This window comes from Thamnophis elegans, chromosome 12 (assembly GCF_009769535.1).
Source record: "Thamnophis elegans isolate rThaEle1 chromosome 12, rThaEle1.pri, whole genome shotgun sequence".
Taxonomy (NCBI): Eukaryota; Metazoa; Chordata; class Lepidosauria; order Squamata; family Colubridae; genus Thamnophis; species Thamnophis elegans.
The window spans coordinates 35012562-35029591 of NC_045552.1; the positions used below are offsets into that span (position 1 = coordinate 35012562).

A 17030-nucleotide genomic window follows, 5' to 3' on the forward strand; every position below is an offset into this window, starting at 1 on the left:
GTGTTTGGAAAGACAAGATGGCCACCATGACGGCTGGACTGAAGCCCCCACAGGCTTTGTAGTTGCCATCTTGACTCTCTTCTTGCCCCCTCAGGACCTTCTTCCCTCACCCCACCTGTGCCCCTCTGGATGGGTGGACTCCGTCCCCTAACATTCCCGGACATTCACAGTTAGGGATGATGGGAAGTTGATTCCACGTTCCCTGGAAGGTTGAGAGGGCTGACATTACATCTGGAATTGCATGAACAATTACATTTGATTCAATATTTTTTTACAAACCTTCAAATAATATCGTCATTGCAAAGGTTAAAACATTTAGAAAACATCATATTTTTGAGTCATCGAGTTTTTCCTGTGTCAAGGAGCATAAAAATGGTTACAAAAAAGCCCAAAATGAAATATCAATATAGTGTCTATGAAATGCATCGCTCTGGTTTTTTTCAGACGGCTTTTTTTTTCTAAAATTCCCAGGTTTGTATTACAAAATATAGAAAACAGATACAAAGTGCCAACAATACAACTTCACTTTTGAAATTATCTTCCGCTGGGAAGCTTGGCTTGAAACAAAAGAGGTGATAGAAAAACAGCTGTTTTTAAAACCATTAAATGCAAACGCTTGAATTTCCAATACTGTTACTTTGAGTTATTATGATTATTTTTTTACTATCTTGTTTTCTATTTTTGTGTGTGTGTGTGTAGTGTATGTATGTATGTGTGTGTGTATATATACATATATACATACATACACACATACATACATACACACATACATACATACATACATACACACATACAGATTTTTGAGAGGGCCCAGCTATCCCCATTTTTCATTTTAAAACCTCCCCCACCTTCTCCCACCTCTTTCAGAGTGGCAAGCCACAGGGAAACATCCATTCAATGAGGTAAGTCAATTTGGCACAGAGAACTCAGGTAGGTCCGTAAAACATTCAGTATCTCAAGAACAAACAGGTCCTCCCCCTTTGGGTGGCGGTGGCTGCCTAAGAGAGTTGGCCAATTGTTTCACCGGAATGTTTATCATCAAATGAAAAGAAAAAAATCAAGAAAGAAAAAGCACCACTAAACATTCACAACCCAGAAGAGATGTAAAACTATGTACAGTACAACACTTGGAGTTTGGCACAATTTGTGGGGTTGTCAGAGGGCAGCGATTATCGTACAAGAAGAGGTCTTTGGAAAAGGGGAAGGAGATTGGCTTCCAAAGCTCTTGCGACTTCTAACTTTCGATTTCAGCACTTTAAACACTTGGACGTAGGACAAGGCATTGCATTGCATTGCATTCTCTCCCTCCCATGGGGTGAACAAAGGGGAATAAAAAAAGGGGGAAGGGTTGGGGAACCAAGCAAACTCCAAGCTTCTTCCTAGAAAAAGGCAGCAGCTCTTCTCCAAACACAGGTAAACCCCAAATGCTGTTTGTGCCTTAAGAAGAAGGTGGTCTGTATCCCTGCAGAAAAACCAAAGATTTGATATGCCATCTGAACTTGGTGGAATCATATGGGGGGGGGGTGTTGTGTTTGAAAAACAGAGCTCTGTGGTGCAGGGAGAAAGGTATCAACAGGGATAAAAATGCGTGGAATCATCTCTTAGCACTCAACTAGGGATGAAACTGTGACTTCTGCAAATGTAAAAAGACCCTTTAAAAATCTCAGCTTGGGGGATGAAGCTCTTTTTTGGGTGTGTGTGTGTGTTTTTTTTACAAAAAGACTCCCCCCCCCTCCCCGGAAGTCTCCCCCCCCTTCCTCTCTTTTCCAAAGCCTTAAAAAACAGAGCACAGAATTAACCCTTTAAAATAAATAAAGGAATCCAAATCAGAAGAAGCCAAACAGCAAGAAAAAAAGGGAACAGCTTTGTTAGTCGGTGTTCAACCCCCCGTCCCCCAGCCAAGCCAGAAAAAAAGTCATTCTTTTTGAAGTAGCTTGCAAGAAATAAGTGTTTTCATGCACGTTGAGAACGAAACCAAGAACAACAACGACAACGGAAAAAAGACCTGTAAAAGGGAAATGTCTCTTTCATGCAATTCTGGTTTCCCAAGTAGGAAAATATGAGCAGGGATGGGCTTAGCAGGGAGCAAGGAAGTTAGGGTGCATTCCAGCCAGCGTGGTGTGGTATTACCTCAGTTTTTCAAAGGAAACTACTGTGGTTGGGTCTTTGTGGCCCTGTTCTCTCTCTGCCCGCTTGACTTTGCAGTTCTCATCACGCAGGGACTTTGACGTGGATTTGTGTCGGTAGAGCTTTTTATGGGTAGGTTCATTTTTGGCTAAAGTGCTCAGGTTACTATAGCTTTTATCAAAAAAAGGAGAATGAATGTCTGCAGCATAGCCGGCGGATGAACTGGAACGTCCTGGATCGCCCGGAGCAGCTCGGCTGCCGGTTTTACTCAAGCCCTTGTTCCCCGATTTGTGGTTGCGTCCCGCTCCCGAAGAGCTGCCATTGACCTTCTTCTTGGACTCGGGAGACGTGCCAGCCAGGATCTTAAGAGTTTTCAGTTTCAGACTGTTTGATTCGGGCGATCGGAAGAGATCAGAGACATCACTGTGGCCGACAGGCCCCCACAAGGGCTCGATGGAGGCCATCATGAATCTCTGAACATCTGCCATGCCAGATGCAATGTTTGACAAAATGTTGGACGGCTCCTCAAATTCTCTTTGATCATCATCAAGAAGGCTGTTGGCACTTCCTATGCTGGTTTCAGACCAGCCACCGCTACTGTCCTTCCCCAGCGGCCATTCCCCATTTGCCTTCCCTATCCGGAGGGCGTTTGGGCTGCCCTGCTGGATGGACTCGACCAACATTTTTGCCGAGGAGTTTGCACTATTCAAGAGACCAGGTACTCTATCACCCAGGGCTTTTTCTCCATTAACCCCTGTCCCGTTTTTCCCTTTCCTTGAGGTTTTGGGAGACTGCCTGGAATTTCTGCTGGGGGCCTTTTCGGAGCCTTTGTTGGCTTTGGGGGATTTTTTCCGAACATTTTTCGGGGTTGGGCTTTGGTTGGCACCCAAATTTTTATTACTTGAACTTCTCCTCTTGGATTTTGTCGCTTTGCTATTGGTGCTAACTTGGGCAGATGGCTCATTAAAAGTTGACAAGGATGGGTTTTTTTCAAGGAGGCTGACAGAATCCTCATCGGTGAACATATGGAACTGAAACTGATGATTATTTAAAGTGAATCCATTATCCGCCTGGTCTGGAGATTGAAGAACGCCACAGCTCCAGTTCACCTTCTCGGTGTTGCTTAACCGCACTTGGGAGCCCTCCGGGAAACACTTCATATTCCCCAGAAGGGTTTTTGCTTCTGGTCCTGCAATCTGTGGGGAAAGGTTGGGAGTATCCGGAGGAGACATTTCCGAAAGGGACGACTGGCGGAACTTGTCAGGGGTGAAGTTGGAAATATCCAGAAGATCGGTGGACTCCTTCAAGGGTGTTATTTCATCAATGCTTTGCTGAATCACCAGTTTGGGGCTGCAGTGGGCCAAGAAGTCATCAGCAATTTCATCATCTCCATCCTTCTCACAAGACTTTAAACTCAAGGAGCTGTAGTTGCTAGAGGTGGCGGAAAGGGAGCCCACTGAATCAAAGCTCACAAGTCTCCCGTCATCGGTGCTGAGCGAACCCCGCTGGAAGGGGAAATTCCCCTCTCGGTTACCAAAGGGACAAGACTGGTAGGAGTCATCCGACTGCAACTGCTGGCCCTCCAGGAGGAATTTTTTTTGGTGTGGTACTTTGCTGTTGTTCAGATGGACCTGGCTGTATCCTGAGGCTGGCAGGCCATCTGACCCCGCACAGTTACTAAACTCTACGGCCGAAAGCAGGGAGGCATCTGGGAGCTGCCCAGCAAAGCCCTGGCTGCTGGGGCTGCCTGCTTTGCCGGCCGGCCAAACACTTTGGAAGTTGCTGGGCTCGATCTCCAGGGGACTCGGGGACTGCTGCAACTCTGATTCGGAGGGTGGGGACAAAATGCAGCTCTGGGCAGGCTGCAGGACACAGAAGGCCTTCTCTGCTTGGACAAGGCTGGGGAGGGTCTCCTGCTGCGGCTGCTGCTCCGAAGGGGCAGGGCTGAAGTATGCAATCCCAGTGCTGTGGGACAAGTCGGAGGCATCCAGTAATGTCTGCAGGTACCCGCCAGGGATGAGGGGCACGCTTGCCGCCAGAGTAGCAGATGTGGCTGGCTTGTCTGAAGTGCAGGTGGTGGGCAGGAAGGAAAGGGCATTTTTCGCCCGTTTGTCTTCCTGGCTCTCTGAGAGAGGAGAGCCATCTGCAGTACAAGGCCCACTTTCGTCCTTTGATCCCGTGGCCGATTCTGAGTCCTCCAAGGCTGCCGAAACCTCAGCCAGAGCAGAGGCAGCTTTGAGCCGCTTGCATTTCAACCTGGCCTCGCTTTTGAATTTGATCCTGCGTAAGACTTTCCTCTCGGGCCCTTTGAACTCCCTCTCCTGGGCTTTGCTTCGTGGGAGGGCCAGGCCAGCAATGTCACTCAGGTGGAGGCCATTGACACAGCTGGGGGCCGTGATGGCCATGGCCTGGATCCCCTTCAGGCCCCCGTCCTCCCCTGTGATCCTGCAACAGAGCTGCTTGGAATTTGACGAGCAAGAGCCAGCCTTGCCCACGGGCTGCTCGATGGCCTTGATCCTCTGGATCCGGTGCCGGTGGGCTATCTTGCCCTTGCGCTTGCGTGGGTGGGAGAGGAAGGCCACCTCAGAGCCATTGAGATAGAAGCTCTGCTTGTGGTAGAGGGCGGATTTGAGGAAGTTGAGCCGGGTCTGCCACCTCTCCTGCCAGAACGACTTCAGAGGGGCCAACTGGGCATATTTGCTCAACAATTCCTCGCTCAAGGTCACCGTCATCTCGCTGGGGTCGACTTTGCCAAGCTTGATCAACATGTGCTTCTCTCCTTTGAACCGGTTGATGATGATGTACTTGATGATGACGGGGGGCTCCTTGCGCGAAACTTTCCGCCTCTTCTTGGGACACCAGTCGTCGTCGTCTTCTTCCTTGGGACCGTCCGGGATCCACTCCTTCTTGTCCACGATCTTTTCGCTCTCGATGGAATCCACGTCGTAAAGGTAATCTTCACTGTATCGCACTTTCCTTTTGGCTCGCAGGCCGTAATTCTGTTGGATGAAGGAGGTGGAGTGGTCCCGGGGGAGATACTTGTTGCAGTCCTTCAGGTCTTGAAGCACATCAAAAGAGGATTCTGTGCAGGTGCTGTAATCGCTGGACTCCCCTGAGTCCTCCGTGGAGTTGACCAGTTCCAAGAAGTGATTTCTTTTGGGACTGATGTACTGTACAAGTTCTGTACTGGTGCAAGATTTGTTTAAGGCAACTTTCTCACTTTCACCTCCCTCTTCATCTTCCTCCTCCTCTTCCTCCTCCTCCTCCTGCTGTCCATCCCCCTCCTCTTCTCCCCAGATGATGGTCTCCTCAGACTTGAACTGGGAAGGTTCAGTTGCTCCTCGGGGTCCCCTCTTCAGAGCAGTCCTATTGTCCCTTTTCGGACACCCACTGAACACGCTGGGGAAGAAGTTAAACTGGGTGTCCTCTTGCAGCCCCCCCGTTTTCTCCTTCACATTGTCCTGGAAGGATTCGTAACGAATCTTTAAAGAGCAGACATCACTTTCCAAGGTCGAATCATCATCATCGAACATGTAATTATCCACATCCTCCTCGGAAAACAGATTTACAGAGAGCTCATTTTTGGAGCAAAGGTCAAGGAGTTCGATTTTGCTTTCACTGATGAAAGATTCAAAATAACCCCATTCCTGGTTGGGGTTGGTTAGCAAAGGCTCCTCCCCGTTGCACTTGTCCAAAAGTAATCCCTCATAATAGTTTTTCTGAGTTGGATCCTCTGAGTCGCTGTCGGACTTCTCTGCCTCTCGCTTGTCAGCTGCTCTCGATTTATGCACGGGGAAGCTGAGAAGCTGGTCAGAAAGGAGCTGGTCCCCGTATCGCATGGTCTCTCCCGTGCTCATGCAGTGGATCCCAATGTCAGAGACCGAACAGCTGTCGTAATCCCTGTTTATGTCGCCCACTTTCAGGCTTATGCCGGGTTCTGGGTCCAGGCTGTCCTTCGACTCAATAAAGCAGCCCAGGCAGGTCCGACTCGGCTGCATCAGGCAGTCGCCAGTGAAGGCGGACATGCTCCCAGGTTCCATGATGGTGAAGGGGGCCTTCTCACAGTCTCCCGGCAGGGACCAGGCACTCATGCCCTTGGTGACGCATGAGGTGAGGGAAATGGCGTGGATGGAGGAGGAGTCATCGGAAATGTGGTCGGGAACGTCGGCCAGCCTCAGGGGGGAAGGAGGGCTCAGCCAACAGGCCTTTTTGGAAGTCGGGGCTGGCTGGGATCGGCTTTCTTTCTGAGGTGCTCCTGTGGATGTCACGCCCAGAAAGGGAGCTGCAGCATCTGCTGCCCCACGGAGGGTTTTTTCGTCACCATCCAGATGACTCGATTCTGGAAGAAGAGGAGAGAGAGGGAGAGGGAGATAGGGATTACTAAGGATATCATTCTGGATCTTTCCATTTTTGATGCAAGATGGAGGCACGGAGGAAGCAAGGAAGTATGAATTAATTTGACTGACTTGATGCATTATTAAATTCACTTTTAAAAAATAGCTCTCAGAAATTCTGGGCCAGCAGTTATAAAAAGTATCACTGCTTCATGTTTCTTGTTTACCTTTATAAGATAGTTTGAATTAATATTCTCATGTCAAGTTGAGCTCAGATGAGGTCACTGTACAGAGAAATTTTAATAACAATTCTATTGCTTTCAAATTTAATTTCCATGTACATGAATATTATTATTATTATTATCATCCACTAATGCATGTTGATCAGGCTCTGCAGAAAAAGTTGAAGAGGCCAAAACTGTTTACCTTTTTATAAAAGCAAAGGCACTTCAAATTCATTTTTTGGTTACCCAACTTAAGATGTTCATTATCAGATTTTGCTGAAATGGCACAGAGAGTTTGATACATACAGTGATATTTGAAGCATTGCAGATTGGGAAATCGTATTTTTTTTGTAGATAAACTATATTTTTATAACCATAAATCCAAGAACTAATGTGTGTGTGTGTCAAAAAATGAAGTCACATGATTTGTGAACATATATAGCAGGATCCAATTTGGGTTGGTCACTGGGACCAGAGGTTCAGTTTCTGAGCTTTCAGATCCATTCTGGAGCCCATCCTCAGGGAGCTTCTCTCTACCGGAATATGTGGTTGGGCTATTCTATGTGTAGTATTTATGTGGTGCTTGTTGTGTGTTGGTTTTTAGTTGTTGATTGGAGTCTTGTTGGCTGGCTATTAAATTGTTGGCTGTTGTTTCCTTGTGCTGCCAAGCCCTGGCTTCCTAAGTACTTGATAAGCTGATGGTAAATCAGCACTCCTGTTGACTGACGAGGGATCCATTTCCCAGGCTTCAATCACTTCCCTTCCTGTTTTTGTGCCTGCTTGTCCAACAATCTTAGTAGCTGCCAAATAGAATGTATGTCCTTGTTTATTGCAGTGTGGGGCTACCAATGAGTTTAGGCCTCATCCGTCAACAGGAGTGCTGATTTACCACTCTAGTCCTGGTGACTGACCTAGATTGGATCCTGCAACATTGTCTTGGGATAGAAATATTCACCTTCATTCGTGATCTCTAAAGAAGGGGCAGATTTTGTGCAATCATGGACAACTTCTTGACTATTTTGATCCTCCTTCCCTGGGATCCCCAGCACTCATCACTCATAAATTGGCTTGGATGGGAAGTGTAAAGTTATCCAAAAATAGATATTTTCCTTTTGAAATCAATGCTCTCGTAGAGGAAATGGAAGATACCAATCACGCCAGCTAGTCAAGGCACATCAGCAAGAAAAGTGAAGAAAATTCACTACAAGCCCTACTCCTTGAGCCAAAGTTACTCCCACCAAATCATTAAATAACATAAAAGCAAATAAACAAATCTGAGAGGGTGATTAATGTTTCCTATTAACAAGTTTGGACAACATATCCAGAATGTAGAAATCACATGTTCTTTTTTGTAAAGTAACCAATTATGAATAGGAATATAGGAATGGGAATATTCTTTATTGGGCAAGTGTGATTGGTCACCCAAGGAATTAGCTTTCAATTGCTTTGCATTTAAATCCTGCCAGTTATGAAAATGTAGATATAAGGGACAACCCCCAAAGCTTTATGGAGCCTGGAGGGTCCTTGCTGCTCTCTGAACTTTCTGGAGCCTATTCAGCTGCCATTGCTAAGAGGGAGTCTTGAAGAAGGGAAAAGATATCCCTCCATTTATTCACCTCCAGGACTGCCTTAGTCATCTCCTAACAGGTATCGCTTCTGCAATTTTAGATAATGACGATAATCACTGTCATGTGAAATCTCAGGAGATTCCAAAATCTTAATCAGTGTTTCTCAACCTTACTATGATTGAATGTGAGGCTTTCAGCTCCCAGAATCCCCCAGCCAGCCTGCTTTAAAACCTGTGTACTTCATGCTGGCTGGGGAATTCTGGGAGTTGAAGTTCACCCACCTTAAAGTCTCCAAGGTTGAGAAACACGGTCTTACATGATTTCAACTCTAACATGTGAGTTTGAATTTTTCATTGAAATTGCCCAGGATTTGGATGATTTTGCAAGTTTCTGGCTGCTTAAAAAAATATATCAATTTTTTTTTAATTTGAGGCTTCAGTTAGGATGCTGATGTTTTCCATTGCCAAATTATGTTGGAAGTGTTGCAGGATGACAGAAGGCATGTGAAGAATTTTGGACTCTCAGAAATATTAAATCACTAAAAAAGAAACCTTTGAATTGTTATCCTTATCCCACCCAACAATCTTTGGAGATGGCAGAAAAGCCCTGTCCCATTTAGAATTAGAGTTCTTTGGGCAAGAACACGGAGGAAGCGATGGCAGACTCATTGCTACAATTAGATTCCTTACCATCCTCTTTCACCCCATTAATCAAAATTATTTCTTGGTCTTCGGAGGCACATTCCTTATCTTGTTGGTCGTCCATCAAGTTGTTCACTCCATGCTCTGCTCAAGGGGCCACTCTGCACATTTGTAAAAACATAATTGCAGACATTAGAATCAAATTAACTAACAGTCCTGCGGGGGGAAAGGAAACACACAGTTCAGGCAGAGCAGAGAAACAAAAAGGACCATAACTGGCCAGTCTTGACGTGGACCAGGTCTTCTCATCAAGTCGAAAGCAAAGGGCACTTCCACTAGACAAAGAACTTGCACAGACCCATTTGAAGGACCAGTGTTGCACACTTAGTTCTGCCTAGTGCGCCAACGTCTTTTCCAGCAGGAATTTCCAACAAACCCACCGTTTCACCAAAACCCAGAGATTGGGCTTCACAGGAGTGATCTTGAAATTGTGAACTGCCCTCCTGTTGACCTGCTTTGACCCATCTCCAAAGCCTTGGAGAGCAACCTCATCAAGATGTTCTATAACCAAATTTGCAATCAGTATACAGCTGTGACTCAATGCTAAAAATAGTCTCCCTGCATACTAATTTGGTTATCTTGACTTTGAATCGTCTCTTTATCTTTGTGGAAGTACCGTAATAAAGTCACAAAAATATATGTTATTTTTTTTAAAAGTGTCTTCTAGGTACAGTGCAGAACAGAGCTTATCTGGGTACGTTTATGTAACCTTCATAGACGTTTGCACACCATTCTGGTTCTGCCTAAACCTGCTTTGAGTGACCTAATTTGTATTTGGGGTCCTTGTCCTTCCCATTTAGGTGGATCAGGCTACAATATGAAGCCATGGCTGCCAAAAACTAGCTTGCAGGTCATCCCTAAACTCACACGTTCCTTCTCTTTTGACCTGCCTTTCTTTTTGCGTTCCTACATATAAGCTCACTTCTTGGAATGTGTCAAGCCACTATTTGCTCTCGAATTGGAAACTAGTTTTGAATGCTGGATTGAAATCGGTCTGATTTGTAGCAACTCCATATGACTAATTGTAGAGGAGTAAGGAGATGGTCTAAAAGAAGGAATACAAAAGCCATTTGTTCCCTACTCAGCCCCCAAAAGGACCCACTGGCCAAGTGTTTGAATTTTGATCACATGGTCATGGAGATGATGCAAAGGTCGTAACTGTGAAAAACCATCATAAGTCATTTTTTTCAGTGCCATTGTAACTTTGAACAGTCACTAAATGAAGTCAAGGACCACCTGTACATGTTACACAAATATCTACTATTATATATTGCCTCTAGTTCTGGTCTTTACAATACAAAAAGATGCCCTTGAAAGAATGAAAAATGGAGCAACATAGATGATTATGGGGCTGTAAGCCAAATAGAAGGAGGCAGTGGCTTAGTGGCTAAGAAACTGAGCTTGTTGATCAGAAAGGTCGGCAGTTTGGCGGTTCGAATCCCTAGCGCCGCGGAATGGAGTGAGCTCCTGTTACTTGTCCCAGCTTCTGCCAATCTAGCAGTTCAAAACATGTAAAAAAAATAGGAACCACCTTTGATGGGAAGGTCACAGCATTCCATGCGCCTTTGGCGTTGAGTCATGCTGGCCACATGATCACGGAGACGTCTTCAGACAGCGCTGGTTCTTCAGCTTTGAAACGGAGATGAGCAGCGCCCCCTAGAGTCAGGAACAACCAGTACATATGTGCAAGGGGAACCTTTATCTTTAGGCCAAATAGTCTAATGAATGGTTAAGGGAAGTAGGTATGTCTAGCCTATTGAAGAGAAGGACTGGGGGTGACATGGTAGCTGTCTTCTGCTTTTTGAGATACAGAGAAGAGGGGGTCAACTTATTCTCCAAAGCATCTGAGGGCAGGACAAGAAGAAGCAATGGATGGAAGCTCATTACATCTGGAATTTTCTGACAGTGAGAATGATTAACTAATGGAAGAGCTTGCCTTCCAGAGTTGTGGGTGCTCCAACACTGGAGGTCTTCAAGAAAAGATTGGACATCCCTTTGTCCGGCATGGAATAAGGACACCTGCCTTGATCAGGGGGTTGGACTAGAAGGCCTCCAAGGTCCCTTCTATCCCTATGGTTCTATGGGGCCTTCTAGCCCCATGACTCTATGTAAACTCACAGTCTACATCAGAGATGCGAAGAAGTCATGTGAATGTACATATAGCACTTATTGAATTCCTTAATTAATTTCAAATCACTTTCATTGTATTTTCCTCTTAATCCAAGAGAGGTCACAACAAAACCAGATCTGCTTTTTAATTTTTTTTAAAAAAAGCATTGATGCTAATTAAATGAAAAATAAAAAACAAAAGAATGTCACATACAGCAGAAGATACAAACACACACCCAGAGACACTCATAATTGCTTTTCCTTTCTCAGTAGCAGATGACAACAGCCGCCAGATTGCTAAGAAAAACCACATTTTCATCTGCAAAGGAGAAACCGAAAGCTGGAGGAAAAACTGGGATTAGAGTCCCTGTGGAAGGGAAGGGAAAGATGTGGATTTGTTTGCACAATGATGTCATGATGCCTATAAAGTCCTTGACCAATGGATGGAAACTAATCAAGGAGAGAACCAACCTAGAACTAGGGAGAAATTTCCTGACAATGAGAATTATTAATCCTTGGACCGACTTGTCTTTTGAAGGTGCTTCATCAGTGAAGGTTTTTAAGAAGAGACTGGACAGCCATTTGTCTGGAATGGCATAGGGCCGTGATGGTGAAGCTATGCCACCTGTGGCACGCGGAGCCATATGTGCCGGCACACAAGCCATTAGCTCCAGTGCACATGCGTGAACCAGCCAGCTGATTTTTGGCCTTCTGGAGGGCCGGGGAGGCCCTTTGCACCCTCCCCAGGCTTTAGGAAGTTCGAAAACTATCTGGAGGCTTTCTTGGAGCCTGGGGAGGGCGAAAACGGCCTGTGCGGCAAGCATGGGGGGAAGTGTGTGTGTGGAGGTTGTGCATGCATGTGAATGTGGAGGGCGCTTTGCATTATGGGTGCTGGCACATGCGTGCGCTATTGCGTGCGCGCCCTTGCATTTTTGGCACCCAACAACAAAAAGGTTAAGCATCACTAGCAAAGGGTCTTTTGCTAATCAGGGGTTTGGACTAGAAGACCTCCAACTCTGTTACTCTATGTTCATTTGTCCTCGCTCTCCCCAACTTAAGGTGACCAGAAATCCCGATTTTGGAGGGACAGTCACGATTTTGCACAATTTGTCCCACGTCCCGCTGCGTTCTTAAAAAGTTCCGATTTTTGTGACCGGACCCGGAAGTAAGCCTGCACCGCCCTCAGCCCTGTATACCCGTCCCGGCCAGATGGTATTTTGTCCCTTCTGTCTCCCCATTGCTGAGAAAAGCAACTTCGGGAAGCTCCTTTGCTAGCAGGCAGGTTCTAAGATGCCTGCCGCCACCAACGGTTCTGAGCAACGGGGAGACAGAAAGGACAAAGTACTGTCCGTTTTCCCCGTGCCACGAGGGCAGCAGGAAGACTAGGTCAGGGATCTCCTCTCGGCTCCAGCCTGGGAGAGAAGCAGCAGAGAAAGGTAAACCAGCATTTTATATTTTATTTGCTTTATTTGCTTTCGGCCCAAGCGGGGCGGGGAAGACACCTTGCCAGAGGCTGCAGGAGAACTCTTTCCGAAGAGAGGGTTTGGGAACTGGGCAGGCGAGATTGGAGCGGGCAGGCGTGGAATGCACTTGCTCCCCTTTCCCATGGCCCGCCTTTCCCCACGGAGCCTGTGGATGCGGCTGCTGGCTGTGAAGGTGGCCTGGAGGGAAGCCCCGAACCTCCTGGCGTGGACCTGGCATTGGAGAGCCACGTTTCCAAAGCGTAGCCATCAGTGGGACGCCTTTGCCGGCCCGGCGCCAGCCGTAGCTCTGAAGTTGCTTTCCTTTCTACTGAAGCCCCCGCTCAGCAAAGCAAGTCCGGGGAAGTCCTTTGCGCTGGCTAGAAAAGGTCTGCCGCGAACTGGGAAGCTGACGCACCCCCCTCCTCTCTGCCCCCCCCTCCGCAACCCCAGATGCCCTCTGCCGCCGCTCCTGAAGCATGTGAGCGCTCACCAGCCGGCAGAACACTGGAGTGGAAGAGGTGGATGTCCCGTCCAATTCCCTCTACAGATACCCCCCGAAATCTGGTAAGACGGAGCGAGTGGGGGGTGGGGGGGAAATGCGAGAAGTTTGCGGGGAGTCCCGCATGGCAGGGTTTTGCACGTGCTCCGTACTCCGAGTTGAGGGAATGGCAAGCAGCGGCCGCAACCCCAGAGCTCGGCTAGGTGAGAGCTTTAAGGCAAGCGGCGGGACGGACCCTTGCTGTCAATCCCCCCCTCCTTGTGCCTTTTTGCAGCCGTCCCGTCATTCTCCCGCCAGTGGGGCTGCTCCTGTGATGGGGTCCCCACCCCCGTGGCTGCAAAGGAGTTTCCCGAGAGTTTTAGAGGGTCAGGAGTACGACCCTCATTGCAACGTCACCCTTTGCAAGCTCCGGCTGCTTGGGAGGGTGGTTATTTATTTATTTATTTCTTCCCGCTTCCTCTTTCTCGCCCACATGCAAGGATTGCGGTGGCAGCTCGGATGGAAATAGTGACATTCGTGGCATTAAAAGCTGCTTTTCGTTCGCGGCAGCAACTGTTCTTTGAGAATTCTTGCTTGAAAAAACAGGACTCCCTCGTGCGGTCCTGAATTGAGATCCATCTCCCTCCACCCCTAATTAAAAAGCCCCTGGTAAATTCTTGCCTGTCCTGTGCCACTTGGCATGCCTGCCTGTTTAGTTGTTAGTGCGCTGATTGCATTCTAAAATACCGCATCAATCTTCAGATGTAACATTTAACCATCCCCGCTGCTAATGAGAGTTCGCCCCTTCGCCCGCCGAGCTGGAGTCGGTGATGGGACGTGTGGGGTCAGTTGGTGGCTTGCTCGCTCCTCCCACCGCGGCGCCAGCAGCAACGGGACATGCTCGGGGAAGGGAGAGCCAGAGCCACCTGCCCGGATTTGCACTCCAGCCACTGCCACTGCTTCTGCTGCTGCTGCAGCCACCAGAGACTCCTTCCCCTCGGCCGCCAGCATGGGGTGGGGAGTGAGCACGCGAAAGGAGGAAAAGGAAAGGGCGACAGCTCCAGGACCCAGCGACCCGTGGGAGCGCCGGAGGAACCGGCCAGAGGTTGGGATGGAAAGGATTTCTTCGCCTCCGTCCCACCCTCCGGCGGCTGAAAGGGGCAGGACCTGGTTATCAGGCAGCCAGCTCTGCGGTGGCAACCACTTTACTATGGGCTTTGTTACAGGAACTTAGATAAAATTAAGAACCTAGTATATGAGTGACAATAGGTGGAAATTTCACACACACAAACACACGATTGTAAGTCAATTTGAATTCAATATGGAATTGTATCCACCTAATTTCTTTATATTAACATGAAGTAGGGTTGTGGGGAGTCAGAATAGTCAAGATGCTGGTTCCAGCCTATAATTGAAAACTATCTTTTTTGATCTCCTATTGCAGATATCCCCATCTTGAAGGCTGTGATATATGTTACAAGGGCTGATCAGACTAATGGTTATGGGGATATATGGTTACAGGTTTTTTGTTTAGAACAGTACAGGTAGTCCTTGACTTACAACAGTTCATTTAATGACTAATCAATTTACAATAGCACTAAAAAAGTGACTTAGGACCAGTGGTGAATTTTACAGGTTCACAAATGTGAGCATGCACACGTGAACAATTTGTCCTGAGTCCCAATTTTTTTAAATTTTTAATCAAGAATGCCCCCCTCTCCTCTCATCAATGGTGTCCCTCTTTACCAATGTTAAAATCTGGTCACCTTACCCCAACTCCCATATCTGATTATTATTATTAAAGCCACCTGCTGCTCTGCCACGGCCTCACTTGGGAAGGGACTTTATAGCCAACTCCAGAGGTTAGGAAAGGTGGGTGGCAGAAACTATCCCTGAACAGAGAAGGGGAGGGAGGCCTTGCTTGGAAGGCAGCCGCCACAGTCTGTGAAGGTACTTCGACGTGGGGGGAGGGGCAGACTATAAAGGGACAGGCCAAGTCTTCTCCTTGGGCATCCACACAGAGCATGCACACATCTCAAGTCCCTCTGGCGCTGTCAGATGTGTGCTTGTCTGCTCTGTGTGTAGGAGGCTGAGAAGGAGGAGAGAAGCAGCCAGGTTGAACACAAGAGGACTTGGCCAAACTTTTATGCCGGTTCTGTGGGTATGGCTTGGTGAGCGTGGCTTGGCAGGGTGTGTGTATCATGCGAATGAGTGGGCGTGGCCATCTCACATCAAGGGGCTGCCCCATGACCCCCCTACCAGGCCATGCCCACCAAGCTACGCCCACAGAACCAGTAGTAAAAAAAAAAGAATATCACTACTGCCACAGGGAGAGCCTGGATGTCAGAATTTAAAATCCGGCTTGTAAGTCCCTTTTGTGCAATCTGTTGTCACTTTGAAGAGTTGCTAAGTGACGATTCATAAGTTGAGGACTGTCTGCATTTGTATGATCCAGGCTGTGGAAGTTATTATTGTGGTCTGCCCATTTCAAGGAAGCGAGAAAACCCCAACTCAACAACATCACATTCTGTCAGAATATTCATGAACTGGAATAGGGCAAAGCAACAGGTCAGCCATTGGGGGCCGGCTGGAAGAGGACATGGTAACAAAGGTCAGCCAATGTATAGGCATAATAATTAAGTCAGCCAATGAGGGACCTCGCCAAAATGTTGCCAAGACAATCTCAATCTTACATGGGAAAAGACCCGAATACAACAAGACCAGCATACCTACACCCATGAAAATCTATGAAAACATAGTGTAGGTATACTGGTCTTGTTTTATTCGGGTCTTTTCCCGTGTAAGATTGAGATTGTCTTGGCAATGTTTCGGTGAGGTCTCACTCGCCATCCTCAGGCTGGTGTTTTCGGCTTAAAGTATGATTGGAGATGGCGTCTTTCTATAGTGGGTGTGTGTGGAGTGCTGGCCCAATTTCAGCAAGTGGATTGATTGGCTGTGTGGCTGTATCATGATTGGTAGATTGGTGCTGATTGGCTGTGGGTCCGTTGTTGTTTTGTGTTGTAATGGCCTGGGTGGTGGGTGGGGCTCGTTTGTTGACTAGCACTGGTTTCCAGATGTCTCAACAGTCTACACCTCAAAATACAATTCACTATGGAAATAGAAGCAAACAACAAGCTTTCCTTTCTGGACGTCCTAATCTACAAAAAACCCAATGGCTCCCTAGGACACACCATCTACCGGAAAAAAACCACACACCAACTGCTACTTAAACGCAATCCCATCACCACCCTGCACAGATCAACTCTGTAGTCAAGACCCTCATCTCCAGAACCAAATGCCCAGCCGACAAAGACCACCTGAAAATTGAATTACACACTCTCACAAACATATTAATCTCCAATGGATTCCAAAGAAAAACAATTACCAACCTAATTCAAAAGGAGACAACCCCCAAGAACCGAAACACAGAACAGGACAACGGTATCGCCCTCCTCCCTTACATCAAAGGCACAACAGATAAAACCAGCAAAATTCTCCACAAACACAATATCAAGACAGCCTTCAACACTGATCAAAAAATAGCCAACATCTTAAGAAATCCCAAAGACAAAATCCAGCTAGAAATCCAAGGAGTCTATGAAATACCATGCAAAATCTGCCCTGCAACATACATAGGACAAACGAACAGGAGAATAAATGCACGCATCGCAGAACACAAGAACGTAGTAAGAAAAAAAAGAAAAAACTGCTGCTGCTTCGGCTGCCATTGAAACGGGGAGGGGGGCATGGTATTTAGGGTGGGCATCATTATGTGCTGGAGGAAGATTCTAGACGCTGCCTGACCATCTTACTGTGCATGTGGAGGAAGGGAGTTTCCCGCCAAGGTTAACTGTCCAGCATTCCATGCTGTTGATGTTTTTTGAAGATATCTCCCACCTGACAGTTGGGTGAATTATCATTGGACTATGGACTGGGGTGCCAAGGGGAGGGGATTGAATTATACATTATATTCTTTGCTTTCGCGCCTAATTAACCAGATTCAGCTTAGCTTCGCTACTGTTCGTT

The 17030-nt window shown here is 47.1% G+C and overlaps 1 protein-coding gene across 4 annotated transcripts in view; it reads right to left on the reverse strand.

Moving 5' to 3' along the window:
* Positions 1 to 1511: 1511 nt before the first annotated feature.
* NEXMIF (neurite extension and migration factor) overlaps positions 1512 to 17030 on the reverse strand; it is a 398750-nt gene continuing 383231 nt past the window's right edge. For all 4 annotated transcript variants that reach the window (XM_032227582.1, XM_032227583.1, XM_032227585.1 and 1 more), the window contains 2 exons: positions 8943 to 9055; positions 1512 to 6466 (listed from right to left, as the gene is read on the reverse strand). In XM_032227582.1, the coding sequence (XP_032083473.1) occupies positions 2127 to 6466; positions 8943 to 9018 (4416 nt within the window). In that variant the 5' untranslated portion in view covers positions 9019 to 9055 and the 3' untranslated portion in view covers positions 1512 to 2126. The remainder of the gene's footprint in view (positions 6467 to 8942; positions 9056 to 17030) is intronic.